The following is a 20,865-nucleotide window of genomic DNA, read 5'->3' on the forward strand; positions in this document are numbered from 1 at the left end:
CTTCTATTTCAGCCTCACAGAGTGCTGAGATTACAGGCATATGTCACAAGATCTGCTCTAATGTTTTTTTTTTTTTTTAAATGAAGTGTATATGTGTAAATTTTCAAAAACAAGATAGTACTAAAATGTTGACAGGAACCTCTCCTTGGCTCCCCTTGCCTCATCTTTCAGTCCTAATCTCTGGAAGTGTTGCATTATTGCATTCAACACTTTTTATTGGTAGTGTATTTCCAAATAACATGCTTATTATATTAATCTCATACTTTAGGAGGCTGAGGTAGGAGGATCACAGATTTAAGCTCAGCTCTGCCTCAAGTTGCACAGCTCTTAACGGTATTGGGGAAAAACAGTGAGACAATGAAGAAAATAAGGCAAGAGACAAAGCTGAGGTCACATTGAGGTCCTCTTTTTTGATGAGAGAAGAGAAACCAAACAACACCAGTAGAGGCATTTTATTTATACTTTTGACAAAGTGAGTATCACAAGACGTGGGATTGCCTACCAACTAATGACTGGAATTGTCTCAGGCAAAATGTTTTTCTCAGGACTGAAGTATTTCTGGTTTCAGCTGCTCTCTCTCTCTCTCTCTCTCTCTCTCTCTCTCTCTCTCTCTCTCTTTTATGTTTTGTAGTGTAAGTGGTGGGTGCTCAGTTTAAGGTGGAGAAGCTGTGTTTGGAGGACTCTGTAGAAGACCTTCTCATTCTTGAACTCTTTCCATTATGAGTGAACTTACTCATTTAGGCTAAAGATTTCTAGTCCAAAGAATTTTGGTACCTGTAATTATTTAATGTTTTAAAAAATTTTGTACTTCTTGATTTTTTTATATTAGTACAGGGTCTACAGGGTTTCACTATGTAGATTGGACTTGTAGTGATTTGCCTGTGTTCAGCCTCCCAAGAGCTGGGATTACAGGTGTGCCACCATGCCCAATCTCAATCACTACCTCAGTGTGCCCCTGGGGCGGGGCCAGCACGGCACACCGGGGATTGAACCCCAGTCATTCTGTCCTTGTAAGCAGGTGCTTTAATCCACTGAGCTATTTGACCAGCCCTTTGGTACCTGGAAAATGATTTACAGTTTCTAATGAGGAGCTTTTTAAGGGAAACACACAAAAAGCATCATCCTCTTTGTGGCCATGGATTGCATGTCCCTTATTAGGAAAAACTGCCATTGACAGTATAAAAGCCTGGGATGTTCACTGTTTCTTTCTTCACTTTCACTTCCTGAGTTTTATCCAGGAGATCTTTGGTGTTTGAATTTTCTGTGAAATAAAGAATAATTTCTTTTCTAGTTCAGGCAGTTATACTGCTTTCGTCCTTCTTAGCTATTTGCTTAAGTCGAGTCTGAGGGATAACTCCTTTCACTTTTTCTTTTTACAAGGTCTTTATCTTGGGTCTGTTAAAGACTCTGCTAACTAGTTCTGGGGCTGTCTGCAGATAGTGGCAATATCAAACTGTTCATCTTCTTTTTGTTGTTAAAGACTCATGCATATTCTATTGCTTTCCCTGGAAATCCAGCAGATGGAGCTCTGATTTTAGTATTCCAATTTTTTTAGCTTCTGCAACCCTTTTCATTTCTATATATTTGACATCCTGAGTTCTCATTAGGTTTAGCTGTTTTGGAGTTACTTCTTCCTTATTGTCCTTAATAACATGAACTCCATCTTGGAGTTAAGGTTAAGGTTAATATCTGAATCATTTTATAGTAGAATTCATCTGGATTTTTTTCAAGAGCTTTTTTTTTTTTTTTTTTTTTGATGGTAGTCATTTGCATGAAGTTTATAATCTTTGTTTTTCTCCAACAGACCCAGATTTTTTCTTTCAGTTTTTGCTACTTTTAATTGTAAAACCAAGGCATTTATATAAATAAGATCACTGTGTAAAATAGGATTCATTTGTCTACTAAAACCCTTCTTCCCACACTCAGAAAGAATCTAGAAAACCTGGCAAAGATACAAAGTACAAATCAGAATCGGTCCCTGATGATAAGCCACTGGCAGGCTAGGTTCCCTGCTTTAGCAGCCCATGGTGAGAGCCCTCCTGGCCAGTGTTTCACCGGAGCTCAGTGACAGCATGAGCATGCGTGGGGCAGTGCCCGCACCCCGGCGCCTGCTCCCAACTGTGTGTGTACATTTGGTCTTTGGCAGTCGAGGCTACTAGAAATTCATGCACCTGGGCAGGAGAGGAGAGGGTGGGGAGGCCTCAGGCCTCCTGCCAAACTCGGGCTGTGGAGCCACAGGTTTGTGAGACTTGGTGTTTGCTTGCTCGGCCCATGATCAAGCTGTGGAAAGGGCTTTGGGGGTGGTCACTGTCCCCCGAGGACAAGGAGAAGCTGCCTGTGCCCCTTGAGATTAGAGGCTCCTTCTTGGGGCCACTTTCATATGCCCACTAGCAACAAGGACAGTGGCATTTCTCAGCAGTACTGGGGTCACAAGGGCAATGGGGCTCTTGGGATGCTAAAGGACAACAGCCCTGTGGAAGGTGGGACTGGCATATCCTTCTGGGACAAATCCCAGCTCCCAGCTCCTATACCCTGTCACACGTCCCCACCCCTACAGAGACACTGCCTCTGCCCTGTCCACTACTGGGGATTCAGAGGGAGATGGCTGGGAGCCTGGAGGGGAGATGTCCACAGAGTCATTCACTGGGCATGGCTCAGGAAACAAGGCCCAGATATTTTTGAAAGCCAGGCTAGCTTTGCTTTCAGTGTTCTTGCTGCTGGAACCTAGCTGCCTTGCAAAAAGCCACTGCTGTATCTGCTGACTAAGTACTACAGAAGCTCAGTGTGGAATGCTGGTTCCTCTATACCTCACTGTGGGTTCCTCAAAGCCTTCCCAAAAGGAACACTTGAGGGCTGGGGAGATAGCTCAGTGGCTTAAGAGCCTGCCTGGCAAGCACAAAGCCTTGAATTCAATCTCTGGTCAAAAAAAAAATCTTAAAATAAAAAAACGCAAAAGGAACCCTTGGGAATGTGTGGATCTGTAAATGACTAAGGTCTGAGTTTTTAATTCTGTTGTGTTTATTGTCAATGGCAGTTTTTCCCTGAAAGGGACATGCAGTCCATGGCGAATAAAGAGAATGAAGCTTCTTGTGTGTTTCCCTCAAAAGAGCTCATTAGAAACTATGCCATTTTCCAGAATGGTTCTTCTGTATTTACCAGAATGTGACAGCTAATATATTTTTTGTTTCCTAGTGCCCAATAGGAATGAACAGAAGGCAATGAATAGTTGTGCAGTTCATGCTTCAAAGCAGGTAGCTCTTCACCACCTTTTGGATGAAATCTGTTTAAGCCACTCAGCAAAGTGCAACAATTGGAAGTGTCACTCTGTAAATAACTGAGATTTAGAGTGTTCAATTCTGTTGTGTATATTGTGACTGGGAGGTTTTCCTTGAGAGAAGCATGCAGTCATTGGCCAACAAAAAAGCTACCGCTTCCTGGATGTTTCCCTAAAATGAACTCATCATTCAAAACATAAATCACTTTCCAGAATGATTCTGGTGTATTTGTAGAAGTGTGGCAACTAACATATTCTTTGATTCCTAATGCCCATAGTGTTACAGCTGATAGGAGTGAAGATAAACCTCCATGAAAAAGGCCAAATATGTAGGAACAAGAAAGCTTTTATTATGAACCCGTCAGTGACTGATGTCCTGACCCTTGAGTCAGGATTGACAAAATGTCAGTCTTGACTTGAACTTTGCTTTCAGGTTATATACTTTTCAGGGGTTGATAGCAACCACATTTCCACATTCACAGGAATTTTGCAAAATTGCCACACAACTGTTGCAAGGTTTATATTTTCCTGATACTGTCAACCACCTGCTGGTCACAGGATATTACAGTTTAATGTTTACCCTACTTCCTAAGTGGTTCTGTTTGTTCCCCTTTTTATGCCCTTGTTTTTCTCAGTGCATTTTATGGTTAACTACAGAGGTGGGGGTGAAGGAGTGAATTTATCTACAGATTAAGTGAATTTAAGTGATTTTTGTTAAAATGGAGCTACAGAAAGAGAATATAGTCTTTCTTTCCCCATCCATATGAATGAGTGGAAGGAAATGAACAGTGGTGCAGTTTGTATTTCCAAGGAGGAAATGCTTGAATGCCTTATAGATGAGCTTCATATAAGGCATTCAGCAAGATGGAAAACTTGGGAATGTGAAGCTCTGCAAATAACTGATGTTTAGAGTGTTCACTTCTGGGATGTATACTATGAAAGTAAGTATTTCTTTGAGAGTAACATGCAGTACATGTTCAAAAAAAGAGCTGGTGCTAACTGCATGTTTCTGGAAAAAGAACTCATTATAAGAAATGTAAATCATTTTCCAGAATGGTTCTGCTCTATTTACAAAAGTGTGACAATATTCTTTGCTTCCTATTGCCTACAGGAAAGAATAGAAGGAAATTAATAGTGATGCACTTTGGATTTCCAAGCAAGTAGCACTAGATCACTTTCTGGATTTTATCCATTTAAGGCACTTAGCAAAACAAAATACTTGGCAGTGAGTGTTCTATAAGAAGCTCAGGTGTAGAGTCTTCATTTCTGTGATGTACACTGTGAATGACAGTTTTTCCTAGAAAGAGACATGTGGCCCAGTGGGCAATTAAAAGATTGAAGGAAAAAAAAAGCTTGAAGCTTCCTGCATATTTCTCTAAAAAGAACTCAAAATTAGAAATATCATTTTCTAATGAAAATGATGAAATTTCCATCATTTTCCAGAATCATTTTGCTCTATTTACAGAAGTGTGTTAAATAATATAGTCCCTTCTTCCAATTTCCCATAAGAATGAATGGAAGGAAATGAATGGTCTTGCAGTTCATGCTTCTAAGACGTTAGCATGTGACCACCTTCTTGTTGAGCTTCTCTTAATTCACTCAGCAAATTGGAACACTTTGGGGTGTGTGGCTTTGTAAATAACTGAGGTATAAAGTGTTCTTTTCTGAGGTGTACACTGTGAATGGCAGTTTTTCTTGAGAGGAACATAAAATCCTTGGCAAATAAATTAGTTGGAGCTTCCTGCACATTTCTCTAGAAATAACTCATCTTTAGAAAGTTAAATCATATTCCAGAGTGGTTCTGCATTTAGAGAAGTGTGATAACTAATGAATTCTTTGCTTCCTGGTGTCCCTAGGAATGAATGGAAGGAAATGAATAGTGGTGCATTTTGTGTTTAAGCAGTAAACTTAAACACTGGTAGCCTATCTGGGTGAACTCAGTTTAAGTATCTCAGCAACAAAGAACACTTGGTAGTATGTGGTTCTGTAAATGATTGAGGTGTTGAGTGTTCAATAGTTGGGTGTATACTGCGAGTGGCAGTTTTTCCTATAGAGAGACAAGCAACCCTTGAGACGACAAAGAGATTGGTACTTCCTATACGTTTCCGAAAAAGAACTCACCATTAGAAATGTAATAACTTTCCAGAATAGTTCTGCTGTATTTATAATAGTGTGGCAATAAAATATTCTTTGTTTCCCCATTTCCTAGGAATGAATGGAAGGAAATGAATAATGGTGCAGTTTGTACTTGAAAGCAGGTAGCACTTGCATACCTCCTGGGTTAGGTCTATCTCAGGTACTCACCACAGTAGAACACTTGGGGAATGCAATAAATAAGGATAGGAGATGAAGAAATTAAATTATCATTACTTGAAGATGACACAGTCCATATACAAAGCCCCTAAAAGTTCACAAATGGACTTCTAGAATTAAGAACATAGGTGGAAACAAATTCAGCACTCAAAAATCAATAGCATTCCAAGCCAGGAATGGTGGCACCTGCCTGTAATCCCAGCACTCCAGAGATTGAGGCAGGAGGATCCCTGCAAGTCTGAGACCAGCATGGGATACAAAATGAGCTCAAGGCTAGCCTGAGCTGCACAGTGAGACCCGTCTCAAAAACACAAGGAAAATCAATAACATTCCTATATACAAACAAAAAACTCCAAACCAACCAACCAAACAAACAAAAAACCCCACAAAGTGCCTGGCTTCAGAATGGGACCGGGAAGATGGCTCAGTAGAATAAGTGCTTGCCTGGCAAGCACAAGGGCCCAGGCCTGAGTTCAATCCCTAGTTCCGCAAAACAAAAACAAACCAACCAAACAAACAACAAACTCATTGAGAGAGAAAATAGGGAAACTACATACTTCACAAATAGACATTAAAAAAATCAAACACTTAGGAATCAATCTAACAAAGAAGTAAATGATCTGCACATTGAAAATTAGAGCACTCTGAAAAAAGACTGAAGAGGGTTTGAGAAAGTGGAAAGATATTCCATGCTCATGGATTGGAAGAACCAACATTGTGAAAATGGCCATATTCCTAAAACTGTTATACAGATTTAACACAGTCCTGCTGAAATACCATTAGCAAACCTCATAGACCTAGAGAAAACATTCCTAAAATTAATTTGGAAACAGACGTGACCTAGAATAGCATACACAATCCTGGACAACAAAGGCAAGGCAGAAAGCATCACAATCCCTGATTTGAAATTATACTACAAAGCTACTGTGATAAAATCAGCATGGTACTGGCAAAAAGAATAGACCTGAGGACCAATGGAATACAACACTTTTTTTTTTTTTTTTGTATTTTAGGACAGGGTCTATAGGGTGTACAGGGTCTCACTGCGTAGATCTGACTTGTAGTGATCCGCCTGTTTACAGCCTCCCAAGTGCTGGGATTACAGGCGCATGCCACCGTGCCCTGTTTCAATTGCTGTCTCAGCACACCCTGGTGGTGGAGCCAGCATGGCAGGTCTGGGGATCAAACCCTGGCCCTTGTGCCTGCTTGCAGGTGTTTTAATCTGCTGAGCTATGTGGCAGGGCTGGACCAGTGGAATAGATTAGAAAATTCAGACACAACTACAAGTACACTTAGCCATTTTATCTTTGCCAAAAAGAAACATATTTGATGGAAGAATAATACCCTCTTTAACAAATGGTGTTAGAAAAACTGGCTTTTCACATGTTGAACACTAAGACTAGGCCCGTGTCTATCACCATGCATTAAACTCAAGTCAAAATGGAACAAAGATCTAAATATTAAAATAGAAACACCGAATCCACTAGAAGAGAAAGTAGGTAGAAATCTAGAACATGTAGTGGTGGGCAGAGAGTTCATGGACAAAAGCAAAACTGCATGGGAAATACTGCAAAGAATCTACAACTGGAATCTCATCTATTAAAAAGTTTCCGCCCATTAAAAGAAATCACCAACAAAGTGCAAAGGAAACCCAGAGTGGGAAAAAATTTTAGGCGACAGTTCTTCAGGCAAAAGACTTTTATCTGGAGGTTGGGAGAGTCTTTTTACCAAGATGGCGCCGAAAGCAAAGAAGGAAGCCCCTGCCCCTCCCAAAGCTGAAGCCAAAGCAAAAGCTTTGAAGGCCAAAAAGGCCGTGCTGAAAGGCATCCACAGCCACAAAAAGAAGAAGATACGAACGTCGCCCACCTTCCGCCGTCCCAAGACGCTCCGGCTCCGGAGGCAGCCCAAATACCCTCGGAAGAGCGCCCCCAGGAGAAACAAGCTTGACCACTATGCCATCATCAAGTTCCCCCTGACCACAGAGTCTGCCATGAAGAAGATCGAGGACAACAACACACTCGTGTTCATTGTGGATGTCAAAGCCAATAAGCACCAAATCAAACAGGCTGTAAAGAAGCTTTATGACATTGATGTTGCCAAGGTCAATACCCTAATCAGGCCTGATGGAGAGAAGAAGGCATATGTTCGACTGGCTCCTGATTATGATGCATTGGATGTTGCCAACAAAATTGGGATCATCTAAACTGAGTCCAGCTGGCTAATTCTAAATATATACTTTTTTCTCAGTAAAAAAAAAAAAAAGACTTTTATCTAAGGGCCAGTGAGATAGCTCAGTGCACTAAGCACCTGCTTAGGCAAGTGCAGAGACTGGGGTTTGATCCCTGGTACCACATGCTGCACTCGCCCCACCCCCGGGCATGCTGAGCCAGTCACAGATTCTGGGTGTGGTGGCACAAGCCTGTAATCACAGTACTGGGGAGGCTGAAAATAAGAGGATCACTACAAGTCTAAGCTGTGTAGTGAGACCCTGTACCAATTACATAAGGGACATTTATCTAAAACATATAAAGAATTGCAAAAAATCAGGACTCCCCCAATTCAAAGACCCAGTAAAAAAAAAAAAGGTATCAGAGATGAATACACATTTTCTCAGATGAAGAAGTACAAATGGCAATGTTTTTATCAAAGATCAGGCATGAGACAAGGATGCCTTCACCATTTCTAGTCAGCATAGTACCAGAGGTTCTTGTTAGAGTGAGAAGACAAGAAGGAGAAATAAAAGGCATCCAAACTGGAGGGAAGAAGTGCTGCTGGCTTTGTTAATGTCATGATTGCATATGTACAAACACTGAGAAGTCCACAAAAAGTCTTTTTTATGGTGATTACATGAATTCAGCACAACATGAAAGACACCCAGAAACCTATTTTGTTTACTTACAAGTACTACCAAAGAAATGAACAGAGAACAATGCGCTTCACAATAGCACTAAAAATAGTAAAATGATTAGGAATAAATGTAACCACTGAAGTCAAAGACTTGTACTCTAGCTAGACTTGGAGGTGTGCATACACACCTGTAATCCCAGCACTCAAGAGGCTGAATCACTGGGAGTTCAAGACCAGCCTGGGTTACAAAGTGAGTTCAAGGCCAGCGCGAACTGCAGAGTGAGACCCTGTCTCAAAAAGACAAAAAAAAAAAACAAACAAAAAAAAACAAAAAACAAAACCACTTTGAAAATTCTAATGACTAAAGAAATTAAAGCAGATTCAAGAACATTGAAGAGCTAACACTGTCTTTTTTTTTTTTTTTTTTTTTTGGGTTTGCCACACACTTTAATATTAGAGGTTAAATTACTTTATACATGCAAGTTGTGTGAATAGTTTTCCCCACAAAGAAACAGTAACTAGAGAAAGATGACATATCTCATGAATTAAGTGTTGTCTTTAATTGAAAAGCTAACAAACTGTCTAGTTACATTTCTCCCCCGAACCACAAACTCGGCAATTACTAAGTCTCTAGGCAACATATTCAAAGCTGAGATTAAAAATTTTAAAACAAATCAAGTCCTCAGGTCCAACTAAGGGAGTCCTGCTACCTGCAGGCTAATCTGTACCAGTGATACTGCTTGACTCTAGGAGGCTGGAAGACATTCTAGACAACCCCACTTGGAACAGTTACTTCAAGTAGCCTTTTTCCAGTTTCCAACTTCTGAATAAAGATAGTATTTTGTTAACTCTACTGCAGAAAACTTTTGTAAGTTGTTTTATTTACAATGCCAACTTCGAAAAGCTCACTAAAGTTAACTGGACAATAACCTGTGCAGAAATCACTTTACAAAAAAAGGGAAAGCTCAAAATGTCAACTTTCTACAGAGAACCCACAGTTCAGTTTTATTCAGAGGAAAGAAAACCAGCAACTTTTGCTCAGACTAGAAGAAATTCAGCCATTGGTTTGGAATCTGTAACTCAAACTACACATGCAATGAAGACAATATTATGCTAATACAATTGTTTTGCTTCTGCATTTGTCTACTGTTTGTCTAATATTAACAATTATAAACAGAGCAGTGCAACTAGTATTTGGAACAATCCTTATGGTGTTACAGTGTCAGGCACATTTCACTTCTCTTCACACCACTGGTTCTCCTTGCGTACCTGGGCTTCCTCCTCTTCAGTGAAATCATTTTTGATATTAAAAGTCTTGCGAATCTCCTCAGGAGTTTTCCCCTTGATCATATTGGCGACAGTCTTGCATGTAACATCAAGCAAGCCTTTGATGTCTAGGTAGTTTGCTGCCAGAATAAGTTCAAAAAGGGTTCCTTGGTCAACTTTCAGGAATTCTTGGTCCCAAACAGGGATGTCGTCTGTTCGCTTTTCTTTGTTCTCATCATCCTCAGGAGGAGGAGGGTCATCCTTGTGGTGGGTACACCACTGAATGACCTTTTTTAAAATTGCTGCATTAACATTTGGTAGAGGAACTGGGTCATCATCTCCTTCATCATCCATTCCCAAATCTTCCAACATGGTCTTGATTGTCACAGACTGTTTAGCGATTTCAACATCAACTTCAAATATCTCTCCATCAGAACTCTGCAACTTAATTGAAGGCATGGCATTTGGTCTCTAAAAGACGGTGGACGCGAGGCGACAAGAGCACGAACTGAGTCCCACCAGTCGGAGAAAGGCGGCGGCGGACGAAGCCACTAACACTGTCTTGAAGACAAGTAAAATGATAGTGTATGGAAAGCATCCGAAGCCCTATCTGGAAAACTATCATTGTTTACGTTGTCTGAGAGGTTGGAGAGATAGATCAGTAGAATAAGTGCTTGCCTGGCAAGCGTAAGGTCCCAAGTTCAATCCCTAGTACTGCAAAAAACCAAAAAAACAAAAACAAAAACAAAAAAAAAAAAAGAAAAAACATCCAACCTTGTCTGAAATTTCATTAAAAACAAAACCCTGTTAAAGGTCTTTTTATTGTACCAGTGAAGACTTCAAGCCATAGCCCTTTCTCTAAAAATGTCAGTGGGAACTGTTTAATACTGAAGCTGCTGGAGGTGGTAACATTGAGGGGAGTCAGCAGGATAACCAAAACATTTTTGAGGGGAAAATTTAAGGAATGACTTGTGCACAGTGGACTTTTGGCACCCAAAAGGCAGTGTTTATACTCCAGGCTGTATCACAGGAAACACCTGACCAGTGTAGTTAGCTTAGTAGAAAGAGCTAGAAACATCTTCCTTTGTGTGTAATGCCTGTGAATTTATATTCTGTCTCATTTCTCAGTCTTACATATTACCTCTATACACAGTTTTAGTCTATATATTTTTGTCCTCAAATATCTTCTTCATCTTGCTTATTTATGCTCTTGCATGGGTAGGGCTGTCCTCATCTGACCCCCCTGTGGTCTTGTCACATCTTGGGTACTAAAAGCCCACTGTACACAAGTCATCCTTTACATTTTCCTCTCAATTTAGTGCTTGATAATTGGGCTGGAAGAGAGGGAAAAGATGCATAGAAAGCAAAGAAGATTGAGGTCCCCAGCTGTTCCCACAGGTCTGCCACTTTTTTTTTTGTACCAGGGATTGAACTCAAGACCTCACACTTGTCAGACAGGTGTTCATGCCGCTTTTTGGATGGTAGCTCATGTGCTGCCAGCAGCAAGCCAATGCCCTGCAAAGGCCCCTTGGAAGTTTCCTTATTCTCTGGCTGATGGAATATCTCTTCCTTTTTGTGATGAGAAAAATGAAGGTCTAATGAGGGTAACTGTTTGCTCAGGCACACTCAGCAAATCCGGCAGGAGTGTTGTCACTTGGCTCTCCCACTCACTGCAAGTCCAGCCTTCCTCCAGCTTTTACCACTGAAAAAGCTCAGAAGAACCACCACTGGACGCAGAAACTCTGTATAGTCAGAATCGGTGGTGCCAGACATAACATCCCTGCTGTTCATTTTAAGCCATTGTCTAAGAAGCTGGCAGAGTCGTAGGCCCAGGAAAAAAAGGCAAGGGGAGAGTACACATTTTGGTTGAAGGATTCGGGAAGACTGCCTGGAATTCAAGTTCCTGTACAGCATTGGTTGGGTCACCTGAAACATCGCATGTTACTCCCTCTAAAGTCTCTTGCGAGCCTCTGGACACCATTGACTGCTTCTCTGGGCCTCTTCCCAATCTCCTCACATCTGCTCCTCAATTTGTTTCTACTCCTTACTAATAGGTAGGGGAGTGGCACCCCCATTGCCAAGGGGGTGCATTGGGCCCAGGCTGGTGTGAGATGCCAATGCCTCACAACTGCTCCAGCCAGTAATCCCTACAGATTCCTTCCCAAAAATTGACTGCCTGGGCAGAAAACATTGACCACCTACTCAATTACGAATAACGCTATACTGTAGTTCTGCTCCAGAGTGTCTCAGACAGGCTGAGGCCAGCTTCCAGCAGAAACCTAACCTTGCTCAGCCTGCTCTTTTCCCACCCTGTTCCTCCAGCCCATTCTGCTAGGGGGCAAACCACTTGCACTAAAATTCCCATCTGGGTTGAGGTTTCTAGAGAAATTAACCTAACATAGGTGCTTTATGCCTTGTGTTTTCACCCAAGGTCTGAGGAAAGGGACATTGCTCCCTCTTCTTTCCTCCTAGTTCTGTGCTTCTGAGACAGTGGTAACAACACTGTCACTTAAACAGCAGATTATGACAATCAATTTTAAACTGGAGGCTCTGTGACCAGCTGGTTCTTATCTTCACCAGTCCTTCTTGTGGTGCCTGGAGCGTTCTAAGCATGTGATGTGCTGGACGATGCTTGATGCCCCACCAGCCTTGGAGTTGGGACTTATATCTTCTTAAAGACAGACACTGAGGCACAAGTGGATACTGCTTCTCTGTGTCCTGAACAGGTACACACTGGGAGATAATAAGGCAGGCTGCAGAGCCCAGGCTCTAGGGCCAAAACTGTAGCCTATTAACTTCCAGGATTATGTATAAGATTTAGGTCAGGGTGAGCCATAAGAGGATCTTCTCTACAGCCACAGTGAGACTTAGTTATTGCTAGCTTATCTCTTCTATTTCTATAACCTAATAGAATGAGATCTGGGGTATGACATGTGCAGATATACATGTTTCTGTTTGGGCCAGTAAAACCAAAATGCCAAACAGCCTTAGCCCAGTTGTGGCTGCTTTTATAGCTATTCTCTGGCCCAGAGGCTTCAGGCTGGAATCTAAGCCACAGGGGACAGTAACTGCTGTGTTGCTAATTGTGACCTCAGAGGACTGTGAGCCTCAACCAGCCAGTGTCATGTGACATAGCTCTTTTGGTGGGGTGAAAGCTAATACCATGACCAGTATCATTCCCCGTGGTCACTTAAGCCAGCACGTGGTGGCTTGCAGGTTAGATGGTTTGTTCACTGTTGTGCTTTATGCTGGAAAATCCTACCTCATCATGGTTTGGGCCTCTTCATCTGACTGAGCCTTCTATGACAGCAATGTAGTCAGGGACCATTAGTCTTGGGGGGGGCACAGCATCTCTTCCATTCATATCTTACTAGTCATGAGCAGTTCTAGGGCTTTCTGACCTAGTTTTAACTAGATCAGAGCTGGGATTTTGGCAGGACAGTTTTCCCAGTGAGCTCCAGATGTCCATGTGGTAAAGGACAGCCCCGAGACAGTCTGAGTAGCAGTCAGAGGATGGTGGTAGAGAAGACCTGGGTGGTTGACCATGAAGTCATAAGATGGCCCTGGTTCTACAATGGTCTCTACCCCTGGGAAAAGTGGATCAGCCTGGTCATTTTAAGGCCATCACTATGACTTAGGGAGTTGGGAGGGTGTGTATAGGGTTCCCACCAGGAAACCTGGGAGCCTGTGTCCATGCTGCTTCTGTGGACATCCTCTGTCTGAGGCCAGAGGGCCCAGCAGTGGAGCACAAAGTTCCTATTATGAATCTCACTGCCTACCTACCTTTTTTTTTTCTTTATCGGTACACAGGCAAAATAATTGACCCTCTAGAACTTTCTTTCTCTTCCCTGAAAAACTGTGGTGATGATAATGTGCTCCCCTCTCAGTGGAGAAAATTAAATAAGGTTGTGTACAAAGGTTAGCAGACACCACATGCTACCTCTCACCACTGCCCCCACCCTGGTGGCCTCCTCTTATCTTCCCAGATATGGCTGAGAGAGCCACAGACTAACTCCTTCAGTGATGGAATTGGAAACTCAAAAGAAGTCTCAAGCACATAAAAAATACAGCATAAAGTCCCAGGAGAAATTTGCTAAGAATTTTCCATACAGGTACAAGATGTTTAGAACACTACAGTGAAGTTCCACTGTTTCTGATCATTTCAAAATCTCCAGAACACGGAACGAGAAGATGGAGATGGATTTGGGAGGGAGTCACTTATCCATGGCGAGTCTCATGGGAACCCCACATTGTGCTGATAGTCAGGGATGTCTTCTTTGTTCATTGCCCCACCATAGCCTAAGCAGAAGGACTCTGGATAGGAATCAAGAGCCATGTAGATTTGTATTTATGAAGCACTCATAATAATGTGTGGCAAATAGAAAGCTCTAGGTGACTGAGAGCTTCTTTAGGTGGGAGCATCTGTAGGCCACCTCAGCACTGAAGTGTGTGTTGCAGGTTCTCTGGGATGACACAGCCCATGACTGAATCCCTAAACCCCTGGAAAGTGAAGAACAAATCACTGAGGGACCAGTTGCCTCTGCAGAAGAAGTTAGTGCCAACAAGGTCCATCCCAGTCCCAGGGTAAGTTATTGCACTGAGCAGCACTCATCACAGACACATAAATACATGCATCCACGGTATCATACAGACAGGGCTTCATACATGAAGACACTAACACCCTAGCAAAGATCTACCCAAGGAAAACAGACTTATTGATGAACATACTGTTGCCTATCCAGACACAGATAGCAACAGAGACTCTAGGACTAGTTGATAAGAGGGCCTTTGGTATACTCCAGCCCTGCCCCAAAGCCTTGTCCTATTCCTCCAGCTCAACTCTGGGCACTGCAGGGCCCTCAGGGCCAAGGATATAATTCAATTTGCCATCATCTATCCCCTGTGTATCAACTCTGACCACAGGAAGTCTCATCAGGATAAGAGCGTTGGGTCAAGGCACCAAAATGCACACCTGCTTCCCTAAATAAACATCCAGAGAAACAATATGTGTACACAGGCAAACAGAGAAACACAGACCCATGCCCATGAGCCCTGAATTCTGCAGGGTCAGAGAGCTCAGAGGTCCTTGCTGTAGGGGTGTAATCTAGCTGTGTTGAGAATTGAGGGTGGGCTGCAAGGCAGAGGCTGATCAAGCCCTGGGTAAGGGGTGAGGCCAAGATTCCTAGCTCCAGTGTAAAGATACTGTAGAATCTCAACAAGGGCAAGGAGGTCAGGCAGTGTGTAAAGTCTTTCAAGACAGTCCCAGGGCAAAGAGCCAAATGAAGCTGTTGGAAAGTTGTCAAGGAGCATAAGAGATTAGGCAAAGAGAAATAGCTAGGGAGGGTACAGCACCCAGGGTGAAGCCACTAGGGAGCCTGTACCTCTCCAAGGCGGGAGACGTGGGTTCAGACACAGGGTCTAGGGAGGCTCTGGGGCTATCCATCTCCTGCTAGACAGCAATAGATTAGCAGTGCAAGTGAGAGAGACCCCTATACCATCCTTCAGTTCAGAACTTCTACCAGTGCCTCCTGTTAGGTGCCTGACCCATACAGGCCAGCCTCCCAGGGCCCAGAGAAGGTAGAAACAGTTAGCAAGGGGATGGGGATGGAGCGAAGAATCAAGGACCTTGAGAAGGAGATGCTTGGAGTAGAAGATAGATTTCATGTGCAAATGCACTGATGACAAAGACAGGTTCTATCTAAAGAATTTAAAAGGCAGCTTCCCAGAATGGCTAAGATACAGGCAGGGAGGTGGGTCACCCAGAGTGCTAACTACCAACATTTATCTGTATTTAGCTGATACAGAAGATGACCTTGAAGGAGGTCTGTGTAGGAACTACCTGGGGACAGAGAAGGTGGTCTCAGGGGGGATGAAAAATGGAGGATTCAGTGGAAAGCTGGGAGGGGAGGGTAGCAGGATGCAATCCCTAAAGGGAAGCTCTCTTAGCATGACTTAGAGAATGCCTACACGACCCTCAAGTCAGGAAAAAAGCTCAACTAGTGTATGAGGAGGACTTGGGAACATGTCCCCAGTCTTGTGTCAGTCAGTGACACAGAAACATTAAGAACTACAGGGTTCCAGCCTGGATATTGACAGCTGGAGAAGCCGGTGTGGAAATGGGAGTCATGTTTCCACGGTTTTCTGGGATGCCCGTGGGCTTCAGCTTTTTCTGTGGGAGGGGCCAAGACAAGTCTGGCTGGGAGAGGATGCGGTTGGAGCCCTCCTAAGTGGCCCTGTTCTCAGGACCATCTGTCTGAGTGTGGCTTTGTGTGGCTTCTCTAGGCTTGGAGCTCCAGATTTTACATCACCATTCTACTCCCGCCCACCAACCTTGCCACTCCCATCGTACAACCTTTGGGAACTCAAGTTACTAAGCCTCCGCTTTCCCAGACAAGTTGCCTGTGAACAACCTCCTCGCCACATTGATGCTAACCACCTCTAGACTAGTGAGGGGAGAGAGCCATCCAGGGGCCTGTCCTGCAACCCCATGCTGTTCAGCCAGCTTCTCCTCAGCTGAAGCAGCTGCAGAGACTTTAGTCTTTTAAATAAGGAGAACAGCCTTGTAGCCACAGAAAACCAGGAGCTTTCCATCTCTTCATAAAACCACACCATACTAATAAACTTCGAACGTTCAAATCACATTGCCCTTTGTTCACATCATTTGCTTCTTGGAGCCTCTTTGTCTTCACCTGTAAAATAAGTATCATAACATTTAATCTTGCAGAATTGGTGTGAGGATTAAAGAATGTGACTGTAACTTCTGGGGTTTATTTAGACACTCACACATGTAAATCTAGATAATGGGACAAGGTGATTCTTGTAACATGAAATAGAAGACTGAAAACCACCTAAATACCTACTAGTAGGGAATTGTTTATACACCTATACCTGAAATACTAGAAGTCATTAAAATGAAGGTATAATTCTTTACATACTGATCTGGAATGATCTGAAAGGTATGGGAAGATATTTTTAAAGCACAGCAGAAGTATCTTACAAGCTACCTCTTGTGTATATTAAAATTGTATGTGTGTGGTGTGTGTGGTGTATTTGTGTGCATGTGTTTTGGGTGTGAAGCAGGTGCAATCACTACCTTTGGGGAGAAGAAATGAGGAACATGGGGACAGGATGCAGAGGGAGGCATACTTTTGTTTAAAGTACCATATTGTTCCTGAATTACAAATTAATGAGAATAGTATGTAATACAATGCCTTGTGACAAATTAGGGATTGGTACAATCTTTTTGGAATGCGTAATAGCAGCACTACATCTCGAGATGTCTGCTGAATACTTAAAGGGTTCATCCCCTTTGATCTATTATACAAAGAAAAGGGCCAGAAAGTCACCTTGGAGCCCCTGAGGGACAAATAAAATGGGGGTGGGGCAGTCTTTCTAGTCCTCTCCCTACAGGAAGGACATCTGGACGACAGTTAAGGAGATGAGCCAATGGCCTGCTGCCCCAGAAAGAAGGTAGGTAAAGAATCTCTGTAATCCGAGGGCTGAAATAGGTGGGGAGAGTTCCGTCCAAATCTGCACCGGGGAGGCTCCGGAGTTAGTTCTATTGAGGCACCTGGGGCAAGACACTGGTAGAAGGGGTTGAGATTCTGGAAGAGCAGACGGAGATCTTGGGTCGCCCACCAAGTTCGCACGAAGGCGGCGTCCTCTGCGCCCACAGTCTCAGCGCAAGCGACTGACGGCAGAGCGCTCGCGCCCCGGCGCTCCTTAAAGGGTTCGTGTGTCGGATCCAGCGGGGAGCGCAGGAATTGTGCAAAGCGCACGTCGTGGCCGTGTGCCAGGGCGCCAGGGTGTGCGCGGGGGTGCAGGCGCCGCTGGAAGTCCTTTCTCTAGGGCCTCGCGAATTTGTTGCGGTAGGCAGACGCCAGACACGCGAAAGGCTCGCGCGCGAATAGGAGAGCCAGGCAGGCGCGCAGATGCCTGTCATTCCGGCGGGGCTCAAGTCGGGCAGCGAGCGCAGGCTGCCTGGGGCGCAGGGTGGCGCGGGGATCGCCATGGGCAGCACGCGCCGTTGGTGCAGGCCACCTTGGGCACTGAGCAGTAGAGCAGGCCGCGCGCGTCCTCCACCAGCGCGTGCCGGGAGTCCTCGGCCCCAGCAGGTGTCGGTGAGCGTGGGGCAGCTGCAGGGGCAGTGCAGGAAGTCGCACGACTGCAGTGCGCCTTTGCTAGGGTAAATGCGGACTCCGCAGGCGACCGAGAAGAGAGGTTTCTATCAGCTGCTGGCCACAAGGGGGAGCTCTCCACCCCCGAGGGGGCGCTGAGGTGCCGGGCCTAGGGACTGGCCAGGCTGAGCAGGGCATCTGCAGTTGAACCTAGAACTGCCACCAGTCACTGTGGTTTAGTGCCCAATGCCCTGTCTTGTAGTTGAATTTGAGAGAAATGGATTCTAAGCTTGCAGAGGCATGGTAAAGGATGTGATTAACCAGATGTGCATCATAGGGGACCAGGAGGAATTTTAAAAAGATATGTATTGTGATAACGTCAGAATGCGCCCAGAGGGGCTGGGGAGGTGGTTCAGTGGAATAAGTGCTTCCCTGGCAAGCACAAGGGTCTGAGTTCAATCCCCAGTTCAAAAAAAAAAAAAAAAAAAGTGCGCCCAGATACAATATGTTGTCAGTGTGCTCAGGGTAACTACTGGCACAAATTGTACACCATTTACTAAAAGTAGGGCACTTATAACTACTTAATTCCTTATATGAGAGGAAGCTACATGGTTGTAATCCAAGCACGCTGGAAGGCTGAGGAAAGAGGACCACAAATTCGAGCTCAGCCTAGGCAACTCCACTGCCCCAAAATAAAAATCAAAAAAGAACGGGAGACATAACAGTTCAGAGGCCCTGGATTCAATCCTCAGTACTGGAAAAAGGTTTTAATTTTCTCAAATTGTATTAAAAGACCTCAGGATAGAGCGAAAGAAATAACAAATATTGATCAGGGGGGATGTGGAGAAAGTGGAGCCTTCATGCATTGTTATTGGGACTGTAAAACGGTACAGCTTCTAAGAAGAGCTGTTCAGCAGCTCCTCCCAAAACGTGAACATATGACCCAGCAGCTCAGTTCCTAGGTGAACACTCCAGAAAAAAACCCCAAATACTTGTACATGAATATTCATGGCAGTGTTCCTACTAGGCAAAAGGTGGAAACAACCCACATGCCCACCAACCAATGAATACAGCCCTTTTCTTACCTTCATTCTTAAGGATAAGGGATAAACACTCAGCTTCATCATAGAGTGGGATCCTTGGCTTTGCCTTAATTCCCTTTATGTTCATGTGCTTGTGATTGTCTCAGCCCCAAACCTCCTATTGTGCCTCTACTATGCCATTTAGTATTTTATTGTTTAAAAAATTCACATTTAAATTTGACTCTTAGCTTGAAACCTGAAACTAAAATCTTGGAAATCATGGAGGAACCGGGTACTCCAGGTTACTACTACATAATGAAAATGTACAAAGAATAATGTTGCAGTTTCTGGTGAGATTTATGTCAAAGACATTCATTAGTAAGGAATCTTTGAATATGAATATGTAAATATTCTAGAAATTTCTCTAAACCATCTCATATGAACATTTGTCTCTGAATATTATCTTACTTCGAAAGGCATTGGCATAGATTTGACTTTATTTTTTTATTTTTTTTCCTTTGGTGGAACTGGGGATTGAACTTAGTCCCTTGTGCTTGTCAGGCAAGTGCTTGTTCTACTGAGCCATCTCCCCAGCCCTAGATTTGACTTTAACTCAGAAATCTTTCAAAATAAGCCATAATTAAAAAGCTATTCTATAATAAAAATAAAACAATTTTAGTAGAACTTTCCTTTCCAAAAACAATAATAAAGAAAAAAAGGCATTTTGTAAACTGTGGTCCTGAACAAATCACAGTAAAAAAAATATATGTAGGGTTGGGGAGATAGCTCAGTAGAATAAGCGCTTGCCTGGCAAGCACAAGGGCCTGAGTTCAATCCTCTATTCCGAAAAATATATATGTGTGTGTGTGTGTGTGTGTGTGTGTGTGTGTGTGTGTAAACCTAACTTCCACTTCCTACTTTCTGTTCCACAGCCTTCGAAATGAGGTGAAGAACAGCCTATTAGCAACTTCGGGCAAGGGGTTGCCAAAAGAAAGCTCCAGCAGTTTAATATGGACACCTCAGAAAAGTCTGGGGGAAACTGTCCAAAGGATCTGAATTCTATTTTAATAAATGACACAAAGGTGAAGTGGCTCCTCTCAAGTGGCAGTGCTGCCAGGGCCTGGCCCAGTCCTGTGCTCACCTATGTTACGATCCCACTGTAGGGGAGATCTTTTTCCTTTAGATGCTTAGTGTCCAGGGAGCACTCTGATTGCATAATAAGGTGAGTGCTGACTATATGGGGTATTTTTTCCCCCCAGAACCGGGGATTGACCTCAGGCCCTTGTGCTTTCCAGGCAAGCACATATTCTACTGAGCTATCTCCCTGGCCCCTCTATGGGGTATTTTAAGTCTTGGAGTCAAAATATTTTTCTTTTTAGAGCATCAGCTCTCAAAGAGTTTAATCACATTCCTAGAAAATATATTGCAAGATTTTCCCATAGAGATGTTTTTGTATTAGTGTTAATTTCACAATAATTATGTCCATACTTAAACATCATCTACTTGTTTGGAAATTTCATACCAGAGAACAACAAAAGTTAAACTGCAATTACATTAAAAGTTTCAAAAGTGATGATGATATTTTTCCCCCCTCTAGAAAATGTCTGTTAACATAATCCACAGAGATTTGTTGAGAAGAAAGACTGTGTCAAGTATTATTTTCTGAATATATCTTTTTTTTTCAAGAGAATTAAATCGTTTATTGATTACACATGATAATGGATGATACACAGCTTCAATCCCATCCATCATTGTATCTGGTACCATTATTCAATTTAGATATATAGGATGTGCCAACAATCATTTTTATAACCAAGTAGCTGACTGTTTGCTTGGGTGACCTTTTCAATGGTCACATTCAGAGGTCACAACAGTAACTGTCAGTTCAACTACACCAAGGTTTCTGAAGACAATGACTTCTTTAACCCAGCAATTGTAAAGAAATTTTAAATGGAACCTGGCATCACCCTGAAGGAATTCTAACTTCACACTGTTGGGGATGTTAACCAAGATGGCTTCAGAGTAG

At 43.1% G+C, this 20,865-nt stretch overlaps 1 protein-coding gene and 1 pseudogene across 1 annotated transcript; both read right to left on the bottom strand.

The window, feature by feature from the left end:
• Positions 1-1,154: 1,154 nt before the first annotated feature.
• LOC101588241 lies at positions 1,155-3,063 on the bottom strand (annotated as a pseudogene).
• A 6,604-nt stretch (positions 3,064-9,667) lies between these two features.
• Positions 9,668-10,159, bottom strand: LOC101588632 (S-phase kinase-associated protein 1). Its single transcript, XM_012515607.1, has one exon. The coding sequence runs from the start codon at positions 10,157-10,159 to the stop codon at positions 9,668-9,670; it is 492 nt and encodes a 163-aa protein (XP_012371061.1).
• Between the last annotated feature and the right edge of the window lie 10,706 nt (positions 10,160-20,865).

Source organism: Octodon degus, unplaced genomic scaffold, assembly GCF_000260255.1.
Source record: "Octodon degus isolate 3935 unplaced genomic scaffold, OctDeg1.0 scaffold00071, whole genome shotgun sequence".
In the NCBI taxonomy this organism is placed as follows: Eukaryota; Metazoa; Chordata; class Mammalia; order Rodentia; family Octodontidae; genus Octodon; species Octodon degus.